We start from the raw sequence: 17,580 nt of genomic DNA on the forward strand, positions 1-17,580 counted from the left end.
GTACAGTAATATTGGCCAGGCCAGAAAGCGTGTATGTGGTTTTAGGAAACTTCATAAAAATCACTGCTAAAAGCTGATCTACTAGCTATCACATCAATGATATTATCACTCATATGAGAAGCTGATATAAGAAGCTGATGAAAAAATAAGTTTGACTCAGCAATTAATTCCTCAGTCATTATGTTTCATTCTCACACATTTTCAGAATCTGCTCAGATTTATTACTGACAACAGTCATCTCTTCCACTTGGCTTCCTTTCCTTCTCATCACTCCGCCGCCTACAGCAACTTATGCTGTTCCCAACACTGCTCAGGCCAAGGTGACCAGTGACCTCCAACTACCAAGTATAACAGACACCCGACTGTTATAAAGGCACCCAACACAGGGAGAAACCTGTTCCACTCTCTCCTCTTTGCTTCTACAACACTCACTCTCCCACTCTGGCTGTTGCTTTAAAACTTTGCCATTTCTTCTCTACCTGACACACACATGTGTGGGTACCCTAACCTTGGCCTTGTCCTCTTCTCTCTCTATATCATCTGTCTGCTCAATGTTCACCTGCTCCAATGGCTTCAAGTAGTATGTCTCCAACTCCCATTTCCCTCTTCTGAGCTCTAGTCCAAAAGGTCTTCTGGGTATCCCGGTGCCACTGGAAATTCAACATAACTAGAATAAAAACAATCTTCATTCTTCCACCCTGCAACTTTTCCCTTCTTGTGTTTCCGGGCAGTGATACCACAATTCAGCCAACTGACACTTGAGGACAGTGCCTGTCCCTCATGCTCATCTAATCCTTCCTTCTGCTCATTGTATCTCCTACTTTTCTCTAGAAACATCCACTTCTCTCCCTTTCCACTACACCACCTTCTTAAGGTGTGTAGACATGGTACATCCTGCACCTTATTTTCTTCCCCCGACTAGTCTCCTCATATCCACCCTTGCTCCCTTCCAACCCAGACTGATCTTTTAAAAGTCAAAACCCTTAACCAGGTCCACAAAGCCCTCCATGACACTGTCTTCATCTCCCTCTTCAAATATTTCTTGTGCCATTCCCACCACCACCACCTTTTAGTAGGTCTTTTAATAAAATTAGTAACAAAGAATGACTCAGGAAAACCTTAAAATATGCTATATTCTGAAAAGCCTCACACACAAAATCCACAGACATTCCAAATCAAATGGTTTTTGTTTGTAATTTAAAGCCAGTCCTCACTGTTCACATTTATCAAAAGAAGTTTTGAAATATCTTTTGTTACTATGTGGATGTGAACAGTTTATCATATGATTCAAAGTGAAAAACTGCTTATTCTTGTTGGAGAATGTGACAAGGTTCCAAAGGTCCTTTTCAGCCAGGATTTTTCAGATTAATGTTTAAGAAAAGCCCAGCACAAGGGAATCCAAATTTTTATTCTCCCATGTGGAGAGGTTAAAAAACAAACAAAACCCCACATACATAAAAGAACACTTTAACAACAAAAACTGAAAAGCCATCAAATCAGAATAACAGATAACACTCTAAATTAATAATTTTGATTTTATGCCCTAATTTTTCTCATCTCATTAAAGACTTGTGAAAATAGCTTCCCAAGTGAAACCAGTGGCTAGACTAGATTTTTGATAACCACTATTTAGATAAGAACTATTTGTTGTTTTAAAGATAGCTTTTCAAAAACTCTCTTGAATGAAAGAATAAAGTATTGAGAAAGAAAAAAAAAAAAAAGGCATCCCCTAACAACTGAAACTGCTCAGAGGTTCACAGTTAGACCCTAATATTATTAATTGGTAATGACACACGAGTGTCCAGGCCATTTCTGTTACGTTGGTTATAATCCATCTCACAGAACACCTACCTCAGTTCAGGTGACTCTGAGACATGATAAAGTGAAACAAAGCAAGGCTACTTCATGATTCTATTTAAGCACAGACAAAAACAAGGGTATTGTGCAACCCACAAAATGCCACACACCCCCTTCTCTTGCTAAATGAATGCTTCTTCTTTACCCAATCCTACTATTGCCCCACCTTCTAAAAATATCCAATGTAGAGCAAACCCCCTATTCCTTGGACCTAGCCACAAATCACACAACCAAAGTCCAAACTATTAAATAGGTTTTGCCAAATGCCCTTTTATGGAGAGACCCCACCACTGCCCATGGTGTACATTCTCTCTCACTGCAAACAGTAATAAACCCAATTTGTTAAACTACAGGTGTTTTTCCTGGTGGCCTTTGACTGAAGGGCACTTAAGGTACCAAAGAGTTAAATTCTTTTAAAATTCACATAATCTCAACCACTTTACAGCATATTAATTCCCTACACACACTAAAGTAAACTAATTTTATTTCTTATATCCTTCTAATCCTTGTCTACACGTATATATTGTGTATTTTTGTTACTGAAATCATTGTACATGCCATTTTATTCCACTTTTATTTGCTTAGTATCCCATCAATTTTAATGAATAAATAATATCCCACCATGATTCCATTTTTAGATCATTTCTTCTTAGAAAAACAAAAGAGTAAGAAGGGAATACATACCTTGCTCCCACCAATAACCTACCTAAGCTATTCAAGACCACCCTCATCTAACTTTAAGTCAGATGCACTCAAATTCCTCTTTATCTGATCTCTTGGCAAAGAAAAGTGGAGAGTTACTGTTTTTAAAGAAGAGAAGTATGAAAGAGCACCGGATTAGGTGTCAAGAGGCCAGAGTTTAGGCATGCTTCAGTAAACAATAGTGTAACCTCTGGCTAGACATTTTCCCACTGAATCTACTTCCTTCTCTGGCTGGTCCCTCGCTGTCTCTTGCAGTCACAAAGTCTGGGTTCCTGTGACTTCCTTTTGGGGAAAGAGCCACGGGACAGGCATTCCCATGACTGGGGGAGGAAGAGGGTAAGGCGACAGCTGCGACGCCAGGGCCTGAGCTGCTCCCACTGCCCTGACTGGGGACGAATGGACCTTTCCCGGGGACCTCAGAAGCCTAGGCTGCAACTACTCTTGCAGCACCTGTCACCTGGCAGAGAAAACCAAAGTCATCAAGCAGTCCGTCGCTTAACTGAGCTATGTACACAAGACGACTGGGACTTTTTCTCTTAGCAGTTCAGGATGCGCGAGCCTGGAACTGGTAGAACAAGCGCAATCACTCAAATTGGGGGTGCCCAAATCACTACCAGGCTTGTACACAGATTAGGATCTCCCTGAAGGCCTTCTTGTCCCAGCTTGTACGGAATCATCCCCGGACAGGGTTCACCAGTCCAGTCTGCACCCACACACCCGCAAAGTAGACCACAGACCCCCCGGAAAGATGGTGCCCGGCACCCGCTGCTCCTCACGCCCACCTGACCAGGCACACCCGCACCTGCGCCACCCCCGCGCCTCCGCGCCCTCCCCTAGAGCTCACTCACCGGCGGCGCCTGCTGCGCCAAGGCACAGGTTGCAGCCGCGGTTAGGAGGACTAAAGTTACGCGACCCCAGCCTGGCATCTTCCCAGCCGCAAAACCGCTCCAAAGGCCGCGGGCAAAGGCTGTGAGAAACACCACCTGGGCTCCGGGAAGGCAGCGCCCCGCCGCCGCGTGACCAGCTACACGGGACCGCACCAAGCGAAAACGGGGGGGGGGGCCGCGGAGGAAACGGGGTAGGAAGAATAGGACGGGGCTTTTCGGAGTTGCGGCGAGTATAGAAGGAAGAGGGAGCCTTTCAGGAGAGAGCGCGGAAGCCCAGGATAAGAGTCGGCGCTCACGTTAGGACTGCGATATTGGTACGGCCCCCCCCCTCCCGCGCGCAGTGGTTGGGCCGAGCCTGAGCCCCGCCCGGGGGGTGGAGCTCAAGAAGTTTTACCCGGGTCGTGCCCTGTGGACCTCCGCGCCCGCAGCAGAATCGTCGTCCGCGGGCGACGCGGGGGCGGGAGGTCCCGCTCCTCTCTGGGCCTGGTGCCGCCTCTGCAACGTCCCCAAATGGCCCAGGGCGAGGTGTGCACTCGGGCCATCTCGTGCCAAATGTCCATGAAACGGACCCAATTCACAAGAGTCTCAAAACACGGCGGCATGACACGCGACCCCGACCCAACTTCGCCCTCTGAGGAGAGCAGACCTGAAGTGAGTGAGCTTGTTCGTCCAGATCATGGAGTCACTGGCCGTGCTCAGATGTCAGGGGCAGGAAGGGGGCTGGCGGGGATCTACCAGGGACACTCCGAGCTCTGAATTAGTCATTTGGATTTTCACCGCAGAGGTGACCAAGTCACAGAATTTATAGATTTCAGTTACTTGGGCTCAGACAAACAGGTGGAATGACCAGGTAGAACTGCCACCTTTCCTTCACCGACGTATTCAGCCATTGGGCAGCTGCGTTATTTCATCTAACTCATGAACCTTTAGGTTGGCAGAACTGAGGTAAACCCTGGAGGAGGGTATGTATTCAGTGTTAAGCCTGCACCTGAAAAACAAATAGATTTAATTGCTTGTCATTCAGGCCTTCCATGGACTTGATCGTCCTGTTGGATATTACTTTGAAGTCCAACAGGAAACCTCTCGGTCGAGATCGCAGTTTCTGGTTGTCTCTAGGACATCCCAACCAGCATTGTTTTAATGCTAAATGAAACTTAGCAAACCATCACCAGAATCTTCATTTATTTCTTTTCTCCTGTGTTTGAAATTATAATTTCACCCATTTCTACTACTTCCTTATAAAAATCAATCTTTTTGCTGAAGATTGGGAGATGAAAATTTTATTGTGGGCAGTAGGTAACAATCGTCCTGTCAACCTTAAGATAACCAGTTAATTTTCGAGCAAAATAAATTTGTTCAGAATAGCAGTTTGGGACCTTCAAACTGTGCCAAACCATAGGCAACTTGGGAGAACAAAGAGGGGCTTGTTTTTATAGAGGAAAGGAGAAAGTTGGAAGCTTTTTGGATCAGAGTCCATTGAAGGAGAGAGCAAGAGTTCCCTTGTGGCAACTTCTCATTGGCTGAGTTGTTGCTGAGACAGTAGGACATCTTCCTTTCTATTTCTGTGGTAGTAAAGTAAACTTACTATTGTGGAAGGTACAGATAAGCTTTTTCCTATTGGGGTCCATAAAAGATGGGAAGTGGTGGTGTAAGAAGTCCCCCTTCAGGGCTTCCTAACACCATCTTAGATGGAATTTCCTTTGCTCATTTTCACACTTTCTTTGAGCAAGTTTGACTTTGAAACATCTTACATGCTTAAAGTGGCTCCCGATTCAACAGTAATCAAGCAGATCATAGAAATGTTCATTAACTTAAGAAATATTTACTGTCAGCCTACAATGTACAAGCATTTCTTCAGACACTGACTGAGGTTAAGCAGGCAACGAAAAAGAAAGTCCTTCTCACATGAGGCTTACATTCTAGATGAGAAATGGACAATAAACACAATATATAAGAAAATTTATACGTTATGTTACAAGGTGATAAATGTGGTGCAGAAAAAGCAGTATAAAGGGGATCCAGAGTGGGGAGAGTCACAATGTTAGATACGATGGACAGGATAGGCATTACTGAGAAAATGAAGTCTGAGCAGAGATTTGAAGGAGGTGAGGGAGTTCTCCTAGCAGATGTCTAAGGAATTGTTCAAGGCGGAGGGAGCAGCTAGGACAAAGGCTTAAAAAAAAGAGAATGCCTGGCATATTTGGCTATAGCAAGGAGGTCGGTGTAGGTAGATCAGAAGTAAGAGAGGGAAAAGAAGTAGATGAAGTCCAAGTGGAAAGGGGAGTAAGGCAGATTATATAGGCCATTACCAGCCATTGTAAAGGGCTTCACTCTGTGAATATATTGAATTATCTTGGACCTTGAAATCTGTGTGCAGACATAGAGGATTCCCCTCTTTTAGTATATAAATAGCTATTCGGTTTGAAGATCACTCACTTTAAATACTATTGAAGGCACTTTAAACATGTCACCAACATATTTTTTTCCCTATGAGAGGATGATTAAGTGGTCTAGCAAAATCAGATTATCCAGAAAAGAATTATGTCAATTGGCATAAAATTCTTGCGCACAATTTTCACATAATTTTGCATTCAACTTTCAAAGGCCTTTTATATGCTGTTGTTTTCAAATTAAAAAATTTAAATCTTTTTTTTTTTAAGATTTTGTTTATTTATTTGACAGACAGAGATCACAGATAGGCAGAGAGGCAGGCAGAGAGAGAGAGGGGTAAGCTCCCTGCCGAGCAGAGAGCCTGATGTGGGGCTCAATCCCAGGAGTCTGGGATCATGACCTGAGCCGAAGGCAGAGGCTTTAACCCACTGAGCCACCCAGGTGCCCCTAAATCTACTTTTCCAAAATATAACATTTTACGCATTCTTCCTTACATATATTTAATTTTTCCTACTCCATTCTTAAGTAATAGAAGTGTGCAGAAAGTCAAGGTGAGGCATGTGGTCATAGGAAACTTTGGCATGCTTTGTGGCACACTGACATATTCACAGAAAATGACATTTAAATGTACAAATAAATGACTATGTTGGTGGGAAGGGTGATTCAAATACTATCTTCACAGCAAGCATCAAGTCTAAGACTTGGATAACCTGTTTAGTATGCAAGACTAAGCATCAGTAATCAAACTGTTTATCAGAATAGCTGAAGTTCTTGGCAAGCTGTCGACCTTTTTAAATCTCCTACTAACATTCCTAGGTTTCCGAGGTGGAGCCTTGATTTAAAATCATTGCAATCTAACCACTCCACCCTAAATGAACTCTACTGCACATAGCACCACATTACTCAGAACAGGTATGGCTTGCTTTAATAAAACTGAATATTCAAAAATTCAAGAAATATAATGTTTCAGTTCAAAAAATAAACCTTTTATAGGAGTATTTGCCAGTAAGTTGTTAATTTAAAAAGGGCTTCCTATACTTAAAACATAATCTGAGTTTCCAAACTTAGACTATTGTCCATCTTTTCAGGTAGGACTAGAGAGAATAAAAGATGTGGAAAATGGGAAATCAGAGGTCATGCAAAATTGCTACACAATAGTTTTTCCTTCAGTTACTTTATCACACTAAAAAAGATTTTACTTGCTTTATGTTTTACGTGTATATAGAAAAACATGTTAAATCATTAAATTCAGCTCAAGGCATTGTTACACAACTACATTGTTACACAACTACAAACTTAATGCTCACACTGAATCAAGTTGTCCCTTCTTATATGTCAACATAAAATAATCGTCTTAATAATCCTTCACTTTGCACATATCTTTCATGTCTTACCAAATCTTACTAAATGTCTTACTAAATCTCTGACACTTCAGGCATGTTAGTTTGAAGACCTACTTTAAAAAAATCCTTTTGTCCTATTTCCACTTTCTTTGATAAGACAAGATTCTGACCTGAAAATTATTTAATTGAGCTCAAATCCAATAATCTCTTAATATTTTTGTTCTTGTTCTTATCTCATATTCTTATATAGTTCGCTTTTACATAAGCCCTTATAGACACCTATTTAATGTTCCTGCCAGTTGTTTCTCGTAAGTTTGTGGTAAATTCAGGTATTCTCACAATACATTTTGAGCGCTTACACTAGGTGCTGGGTAACTAGTGAACAAATGGCCCCTGCCTTCCTGGGGCTTTTAGTCTTGTGGTAGAAAAAAAGGATGATGGAAGGGAAAATGTAAATCAGATGAGTATCTTGAAAACTTTCAGTACATTTCGATTACTACTCTCCATACTCTTATCTCCGGTTTAATACTGTAGATGTTTCACCAACCTCAGTTCCACTTCTCCAGTATGCAGCAGCCACATGAGTTGGCTACACCATATCCTTATCCTTATCTCTGGATGTGGGCCCTGGTTGGCCTGACACTAAAGCTGCCCTGTCCTTGCCACAGTGCTTGGCTCCGGCCTTAATCATTTAGAATCTTGAATCCAACAAGCCATTTTCTGAAGCTCAAGATTTTGCTCTATGATTGAAGTTGTCCTTTATCTTCTAACAGGAAAAGGTTAGCTAATAGTCCTCATTGCTGCTGGCATTCATGCTGTGAACCTGAAGGGACATGCCTAAGGAGGAATAGATACTTTGGGCAGCACAGAGGAGAGATGGAAAGAAACTGGGTCATTATGACATTGTTAAGCTGCTAGATCTACCGTCTACCAACTGTCCAACAGTTGGACCCTTCAGTAATGTGAGCCACTACTTTTCTTTATTATTTAAGGTAGTTCAAGGTGGTTGGCTTGCAAGTTTGTGTCTGAGAGCATCCTAACTGATGCATGCATTAAAACAGGTATTGCTACTTTCTCAAGAGCACAGGAGGATTTACTGTAAAGCTATAATGCTTAAGTTTCAAGACTTTCACTTGCTCAGGCCTCTTCTAAACCTTCTACCTAATTTCACACTAGTAATTTTATATTCTTTTCCTTATAAAGAGGACTATCCAAATTGTACAGGCTTCAGGCTTCAAAAAAACCTGCATCCACCATGAGGTGGTCTGGGGAGAAAACATCCACCTTCTAACTCCTTCAATTCACATGTCCCTAGGAAAGGAGTGCCTTACCTAATTGGTATATACCTGGAAAGGTCACTGCACTCATGTGGTCTGGCCTCTCTGGCTCTCTCACTGAGTTGCTTGCTCATGGTGGTGAGCTCACTGCAGTAAGCCCTGGGTGACAAGAGTGGAAGGGGAAGTAGTTGCTGCCTTGGACCACATCTTTCAAACCTGGCACTTGTCCAACAAAATTTAAAAACACTTTGGTCTCACAAAGGCTATGCCAACTGAAGAAAGCATCACGAAGGACTGGCTGTAGTAGATATGGAGAGAAGGCAGTCAAGGACTGGAGTCTTTTGTAGTACTTGCACCTGCTACTCCCAGCCCAGCCTCACCTTCCCCTGTTCACTACCCCATGTTAGAATCTGGCTGTGCCCGTGAGATGCAGTTTGCATTTCTCACCCCTTGGAGATTTTTCACACCTGGCTCTGTCATTATTTCTGATGTGGTTCTCAATATTCTTGGTGATCTCAATATTCACAAAAAATAATCCTTGTAATACTCCAGTTTCTTGACTTCATCTCTTGCAATGTCCTTGGCCTCTATTTTACCTCAAATATCCAATTCCACATTGTATCTTAGAGATTGGAAGTTTTACTTCATTTTGCTTATAAATACCACTGTCCTTTGATTTTTTTTTCCTCACTGGCACATTTTGAATATTCTGTTGGTTTCTTCTCATCAACTAACCTCTATATGTGGGGTGGCCCAGGCCCAGTCTTCAGGTATCTTTTCTTCTCTTTCTATGCTCATTTCTTATGTGCTCTCAACCAATATCATGTTAATGCCTTCTCTAGTTTGATGACTCTCAAATTCATGTCACCAGCTCAGACCTGTCCCCTGAGTTCAGACTCCTATCTGTCTTCTCAACATCATCCACTTGGAATATGTAATAGGCATCTTAAGCTTATTATGCATAAAAATGAACTCTATTTTCTCTTTATCAATCCACACTGTCCCTATCTCACTAAATGGCAATTTCATTTTGTAGTTTGCTTAGACCAAAGATCTTACAGTTAGTAAGTTACCTTTAACTTTTCTCTTTCTTACCACATACCCAGTACACCAGGCAAATCCTTTTTGGCTCTACCTTCAAAATATATTTGGAGAATCTGATAACTTCGTACCAGTTCCACTTCTTTCTTTCTTTCTTTCTTTTTTTTTTTTTTTAAAGATTTTATTTATTTATTTGACAGAGAGATCACAAGTAGGCAGAGAGGCAGGCAGAGAGTGAGAGAGGGAAGCAGGCTCCCCGCTGAGCAGAGAGCCCGATGCAGGACTCGATCCCAGGACCCTGAGAACATGACCGGAGCCGAAGGCAGTGGCTTAACCCACTGAGCCACCCAGATGCCCTCCACTTCTTTCTTGATCCAAGTTACTCTCATCTGGATTATAGTAATAGTAATTGTAATTGGTATTCCTGCTTTTCCCCATCATCAAATCTCCACACAAATCAGCTTATGTCATTCCTCTCCTCAAAAGCCTCCAGTGACTTCCTTCCTCACTCAGAATGAAAGCCAGTGTTCTTACCATGGCTTACAAGGCCACTTGGGATCTGGCACACCTGCTACTTCTCTGATCTCGTATCTCTCCAGCTTTGCCTTTTTTCATGATGTTCTAGCTAAATTCATCTTCTTTACAGACTTCAAACATGTCAAGTAGGCCTCACTTGAAAAGCTTAATACTAACTGTTCCCTCTATGTAGAATGTTCTTTCACAGAGACCCATGTCGTTCATCAAAAGCTGATGGTCCTTTATTAGGAAGCCTTCCTAAAGCATCATATGCAAGACTCCACAGGTATTCCTTATCCTCCTTTTTCCCACTTAACCTGACTCCAAACATCAACACCACCTGCTTCTATACCTGTTTTCTTTTTGCTTTGCATCTGTCTCCTGAGGGCAGGGATTTTCTTACGTTTACTGCTTCGTCTCAGCACCTAGAAGACTGTCTAACACATCATAGCACTCAATAACAAATAAATATTTGTTTGATAAACTAAAAGAACTGCATTAACATCATCTGCCAAGTGGTGTTTAAAATAACGTAAACATCACCAAATTACAAATGGATTTTTTCCATAAGTTTTTTTTTTTTTTAAGATTTTATTTATTTATTTGAGAGAATGAGTAAGAGAGAGCATGAGAAGGGAGAAGGTCAGAGGGAGAAGCAGACTCCCCGCAGGTATGGGAGCACAATGCGGGACTCGATCCGGGGGCTCTGGGATCATCACCTGAGGCCAAGGCAGTCACTTAACCAACTGAGCCAACCAGTTGCCCCTTTCCATAAGTTTTTAAGTTGGGTGTGTGTAAATCAATATGCATTTTCCATACAAACATGAAGTGCTGCTATTCTTCCCATCTATGGTTGAGAAATCCGAGACTTAGGGTAAGTAACTACTTAGGTTTTCTGATTTTAGATATACCTAACCGCTATAGTAAATTCCCAGGCCTGGTCGCAAAACTATAAAAAAAAGTCCATAGGTGACATATTCTATAAAAAAGAACTATCATGGAAGACACTGTTATCCTTGAAGTTACAGCCCTTTGTAGTCACTCATGGGTGAATACAGGCTACTACATCCCATTTCTTGGGCTCCTGTCAAAGCCAAAGCTCAAAGTCTCCAGGATTTGGTAGAAACCTTTAGGTGAGAATGAGCTTGGTACTCATTGGTCTCTGATGTTCCTGCTTTCCCTTTGTTTGGTATCTATAGATTACTTTCTTTTATGTGGATAAGTGATGTTTCAAGAGATATTTACAAATATGTTATCTAGTAAATTGTTTTATTAAGGAGTACCATTGTATTGAAAGTAGAAGCCCTGGTTCTATAAAATCAAGGTTAAACTCCCCCGCTTCCCTTGGGTTTAAAATGAGGTGAAAAAATCCCAGAAAAAAGAGAGAAAGAAAGAAAGAAGTCAGTACATTTAGTACTTGTTAGTTTGTAACTCTATGTAGTTAAATGGTGGGGATAGCAGCACCATTCCCCTCAACTCCTGGGTAGGGGCTGCAACAATGGTGGGAGGAAAAAGAAGAAAGAGCAGTGAATGTGTTCTTAGACGTGTGAGATGACTTTTCATCTTTCATTTCTTATTTTTATCACATCGCAAATTGATCAGTTATTTTCTAATATTAAAGAGAAAACTCTGATCTTGTTTACTATTAGAACTGGGCAAGGCGTGGAATTTCTTTCTTTTTTTTTTTTTTTAAAGATTTTATTTATTTATTTGAGAGAGAGACAGTGAGAGAGAACATGAGCGAGGAGGTCAGAGGGAGAAGCAGACTCCCCATGGAGCTGGGAGCCCGATGTGGGACTCGATCCCGGGACTCCAGGATCATGACCTGAGCTGAAGGCAGTCGTCCAACCAACTGAGCCACCCAGGCGCCCAAGGCGTGGAATTTCTTAGAACTAATGTATTAATTATATAGGAAAATGTTAGTATTGAATAGAGAAATGGTATTTTATGTTCTATGAATGCAGTAACTATTAAGTAATGTATTAAAAAGAATAATTTATTAGATTTAGAAATAAAACTAACTTCAAGAAAATTAAATCTATTAATAACAGAGAGGGCTTGGAACTGAGAAAGTATATTTCAAAACGTTTTAAATGAAAAGTATACTGGTAAAGGGATGCTCTTGGAGGGTCATTCAGAGATACAGATCAGGATTTCTAATTTCAGAAGAGAGTGGAACAAAAAGCATGTTTAACCCAGCTGGTCTGTTGTTAATTTATAAAGTTGTTTTTTTAAATTTATTTGACAGAGATCACAAATAGGCAGAGAGGCAGGCAGAGAGAGGAGGAAGCAGGCTCCTCGCTGATAGAGCCCAAGGGCTCGATCCCAGGACCCGGGATCATGACCTGAGCTGAAGGCAGAGGCTTTAACCCACAGAGCCACTCAGGCGCCCTGGTCTGTTGTTAATTTAAGGTGGAGTAGTAGATCAGCAGAGCCAAGAGGACAGAATTTTTTAAGGCAGATCAAAGAAAGGTCACAATAGCGTGAATGCTGGAGTCAATGAAACTGAGATGGGAGACTCCATGAAGACAGGACTACTAGCCAGATTTCAGAAGGGTTGCGACACTGATGAAGAGCAGTGCAGAACTGCAATGGTAATGGGTATGGATGGTATGTGCTTCAAAGACTGAGCTGATGGGTCAGGATAATGAGAAGTTTCAAAACTGATACTTGGGGCCATGGTATATGATTCTCCAACTCTGGGTGCACTGGAATGAGAGCTGAATTCAACATGGAAAAAATCAGAAGGGGCATTCTCATGAGAGAGTCAAGAGAAAATTTGTCTATTAGAATTTTTTGCTTACCCTTTTGTTAAATGATTAAATCTTTGTCCATTTTCCTATATTATGGAAAGGGCACACTGGTTTGAAATGAGGCTAGAGTAGTAAAAGGAACATGGAGAAACAAAGTTGGTCATCACAGGTAGAGAGGCAGAAGCAGCAGTAAGGGGATATACTGAAGGCCTTCTACAGAGGATTTTTGGACTAAAAATGAAGAACAAGGGAATAGGCAAGAAGGTTCTGTTACTGTAGACATGTAGACAAATAGGGAAATTATTTGTCTACACAACAATAGGAAACTGAAATATTCCTGCTGCTGTGCAAGCTGATTTAAACTAGGATTTAGGGTTGAGGTGCTGTAGAACAGCCTAGGTTGGTCTTAAGTCCACTGTTCTTTCCTAAGTAAGCACCACATTTGAGAAAGTCATTTTATATATACAGGTAATATCAAGCTGAATGAAGTCTGGTGGGCTGCTAAACTATTATCTTAATTTTAACTTCTCCCAAACCTAGGTATATCCCTGGGCTTTTTCAGCTACCAGTTAAAAAACAAAGCATACAAACAAAAAACCTTGGTGGAATATACATAGCAGAATAAAAAAATAGGTACTAATACTTACACCAACATAAGGAATGATAAAGAAAAAGAATAAATAAGACATTAGAAGCTTAAAGCATTGCCTATTTTTTTCCATGTGATTGACTAGTTATACAACTTAATTTTGTTGGGTAGTAGTTAAGGAACTAACAGAAGTCATGACTTGATTCCTTACCTTGGAATCTACTTATATTTAGGTTTTCACCTTTTTAAAGGAATCATGGAGGTGCGCTTTGTTTTCTTTGTTCTCTTCCTTACAGTTCCACTTAGTTTCTAAGGACCAGAATTAGGAAATTGCATGATGGAAAAATAAACACAAGTAGTGCTACACCCCTTCTTCTCTACTAGCAGCACTCAGAACAGGATTGCAAAACCTCATTAGATTTGCAAAACATGGTAAGAAAAATAAACACCTAGAGATCTTAATTTGTAAGTCCTGGTTATGCTCTCTGAAAATCTATCCTTTATGAAATACAAGGGCAGCACTAAAACACAAAGCTAAATGGAAAGGTGGCATGTTGTTTCTCCATCATAGAAAATAAATCTCAGCAATACTTAAGAGAAACAGTCCAGTGGCATAAAATTAAACAGAAATACACCAAATAGCGTCAGAGGCTTTCTGGGGTGAAGTGAATAGGAGATGTCGTAAAACAAAATCTGCCACCAAAAATCAAAAAAGCAGAACAATCATAAAGTTCCCTTAATGAAATATGAATATTTATTTTAAAAATTAACTGTAAGCTAATAGGTTGGTGAGGAAAGAGGAATTGTGGAATTTTTTTTTTCACATTTTGTTTTTCATCTTTTCATTAAATGTAATGGATTTCAACAGGAGTGAGCCTGAAAAAATTACAGTGGAAGTTACCTGAATTAAGGCCCTCAGGCTAATATTATAATGCCATTTTAAAAAGTATCATGAAGAGAAAGTCACAGTATAAAAGCTATCCTGTCTTACTCATTTGGTTAATGAAATGTGGTAGAATGTTTTAATATGTTCTTCTGTGTCTTAAGAGCTTAGAATAACTGAAAAAATATAATTCCTGATAGAACAGTAAGTTGGAAGCCACAACTGATTGACATCTGGACTGGGAGTGACCCAGGAATTGCATGGTATTTGGATAGTACTGGGCCATCAGGTATGATGAGTTCATTTTTGGAATTCAGGCCTATCTTAAGAAGTATAAATATATTCATTTATTTTAATGATCAACTTCTTTTTAGAGAATGTTAGAGTTTTGTGTCTATACCTAGGAAAGCCCAAGCAGGTCCTTAACTGGGAGAGGAGAGGGCAAGAAACTAATGAGAGGTTGAGCAGGTCATGGTTGATGGAGTAGCTTGTGCTAGACCAGCCCTCTCACACACACGAAATTAAACTTCAGATAAAATATTAAAAATTATCTAAAGGCAATGGAGAATGACCAAAAACATGCAGAAACTCGAGAACTAGTAAGAGGGGAAACATTTTTAACATTTTTTCAACTTAAGGCAGACGCAGTGCCACTAAGAATAATTATATAGAAAGCTTAAGTCATTACTAGTTGAAGAATCAGAGTACAGAGTTCAGAGTGACCAGAGTCTGGAAAGTGAGAAAGAAATCCTTAAGAGGAGAGAGCCACAGAAGATATTAGCCACACTGCTCGAATTTCTCACTGATCTCTGAACTCCACATCCTTGGGACTGACTTCAAGAAGCCGAGCTAAAACAAAAAGAACTGAACAGATATTTCAACTGTTGCCTACCATAAGGGAGACAGAATTTGGAGCTTCAGATCAACCAAGTTAACTGCCTACTAAACATAAAAAATCACTCTTCAGAACAACAACATAGAATGCACAGTTTCTACAATGTTTTATTCACAATGTCTATGATATAATCTCATGAGATATATGAAGAAACATATTCAAAGAACCATCAGTGGAGATGGACTCTAAGATGACCCAGATGTTGGAATCAGTAGACAAGAATTTTTAAGAAGCTATTATAACTCTACCCCAAAACAAAGAAATAAATGGATAGAAAAGCAGTAAATGGATAGGAAATTTCAGCAGGAATAGAATCTATTAACAACAACAGGATCAAATAGATTCTAGAAATGAAAAATAATGTCTTGAGATTTAAAAATCACCAGATGTGTGTAACAGCAATTTGGAGACAGTTAAAAAAAAAAGTGAGTCAGGAAACTTGAAGAAAAGAACAACTGAAATGATCTGAAATGTAAGCAGTCAAAAAAATATAGGTGTAGGGGAGCTTCTTCTTTGGTTATTTTTTTTATCATATATAAAGCCTTTTTGACATGGCTACTGGACTGGTAAATCAGTGGAATGCTTGACCAGAATCCATCTTGACTTTGACAGTGCTTTAAACAAAGTTTCACGACATCCTTTTGTACAAGAAGAAAAATGTGGACCAGACGACAATATTTAGATTTATTATTGTTGTCTCCTGTCACTCTGCCAGATTGCCTTCAGTGCTGTAATGAGGGTTGCAGTCAAGTGTAACAATAGAAATTGGGAAGAACATTTATCTATTACCTGCTATTTTTTCTTGCTCTCCTCCTTCAGTAGCGCATAAACTCCATGAGGGCAGGTCGTGCTTATTTTTAATCTGTATCTTCCCAGTTATCAGGACCTGAAATTAGTTTTGCTCTCTGAAAAGGACAAGGCCTGGGGGAGCTTGAGGATGAACATGGTGACAGGGAATCCAGGAATACACTATGTTCTGAAATTGAGGCAGATAGAATGAATGCTTGTTCCAGGGAAAGCAGTCAGCTGGCAGATGGTCTCAGGTACCGAGCTAGTGTTGGAGGCAAGACTTCAATCTCTTGAGGGTAGTGTTTCTCAAAGTATGTTTCAGATCATTTGCTTCAGAATTACATGGAGTGCTAGTTAAAATGTCAATTCTAGGACACAATCCTAGACTTGCTAAGCTTGCATCTTTATGGTTGGTTCTTGAAAATCTACAGGTACCTCAGGTGATTCTTACATATATAAATTTGAACTACTATTTATTTTTAGGGGCTGGGAGCTGACAAAAGCAAGAAACAGACTAAGTCCAAGGGCAGGTGTCAGGAACTTGGCAGTTACTATCTTGGGCTGGAAAATTTTTTCTTATGGGGGCTGTTGTCCTGTGCCTTGTGGGATGTTAAGCAGCATTCCCAGTCTGTAACCCTAAATGCCAGGAGCACCTCCTCTCAGCTGTGACAACCCCTTAGAGCCACACTGGTCCCCGGTTGAGAACCACTGCTTTCAGCTGTCCAAGTAGTAAGCATGTTCCTAGCCTAAGGATCAGAGGAAGAAGAACACAAGATGCGGGTGCAGGGGGAGATAACCAGCTACTGAACTGGAATGACAACTTAGGACGAGATTTACCGCAAGAGCTCCTTTATAAGGTTGCTACTGGTAAGCTTACCTTACTTGCTGGAGAGTGGCTGTCTAACTCCAGAGCTAGTGACCAATGGAATACAATGGCTGAGACCTAGACAGGTCTGGCACTTAGGCCAGGTCTCAATCCTGGCTGTGCATCATCCACGGGGAATCATAAAAACATAGAGATGCATCAGCCAGACTCAGTCCTTCTGAAGCAGAATTCCCAGGGATGAAACCCAGGCATCTGATACACAACCTGCATTCTGGAACACTCACAGGGTCAGGTGACATCTGGAATACTGTGTTCAGGAATTCAGAGAGACACAGGCTAGGAATAAAAGTGTCTTAGCATAGCAGACCTCACCAATGTATAGTATCTGAACCTCTTTAATAGTTCCATTCTCATCCTATCCCGTCTCTACGTAGGGAATTTTCCCAATTTTCTTCTTATTCTCGGTTCAGAGCCTACCTATCTTGTAATGTTTCTTATTCCCATCCTGCTGCCTAATACCTGATTTCTTTCTCTTTTCTCACCCACTCTGTTTGATATGTTTGGCTTGTGTGATTTGGACAATATTTAGGAGGCAGAATCAAGCCTGTTGACTGGATTGGGAGCTTCTAGCTTCCTTTTAAAGGTCGTAATTAAGCATCAGTGGTATAAAATAATATAAAGTAAGACTGTAAAACAATAAGAGATTCTATAAGCTGCACAAGACACACAGGGTTCATAGAGTATCATCTCTTGCTTTATGACAGAAAACCTAGAAAAGAGAAAAGATTCTACGGCATGTTCAGTGTGTACTTTGTTTCAATTCCATGTGAA

General features: G+C 40.7%; 1 protein-coding gene and 1 long non-coding RNA gene across 2 annotated transcripts in view; one reads left to right on the forward strand and one right to left on the reverse strand.

Moving 5' to 3' along the window:
• ASAH1 (N-acylsphingosine amidohydrolase 1) overlaps positions 1-3,705 on the reverse strand; it is a 47,336-nt gene extending 43,631 nt beyond the window's left edge. Inside the window, exon 1 of the mRNA XM_059384089.1 lies at positions 3,408-3,705. Coding sequence (XP_059240072.1) covers positions 3,408-3,485 — 78 coding nt within the window. The 5' untranslated portion in view covers positions 3,486-3,705. The remainder of the gene's footprint in view (positions 1-3,407) is intronic.
• Positions 3,706-3,867: 162 nt separating this feature from the next.
• Positions 3,868-17,580, forward strand: part of LOC132006356 (uncharacterized) — a 195,404-nt gene continuing 181,691 nt past the window's right edge. The window contains exon 1 of the long non-coding RNA XR_009401072.1: positions 3,868-4,097. This is a non-coding gene — a long non-coding RNA (uncharacterized LOC132006356). The remainder of the gene's footprint in view (positions 4,098-17,580) is intronic.

Source organism: Mustela nigripes, chromosome 18 (assembly GCF_022355385.1).
Source record: "Mustela nigripes isolate SB6536 chromosome 18, MUSNIG.SB6536, whole genome shotgun sequence".
Classification (NCBI taxonomy): Eukaryota; Metazoa; Chordata; class Mammalia; order Carnivora; family Mustelidae; genus Mustela; species Mustela nigripes.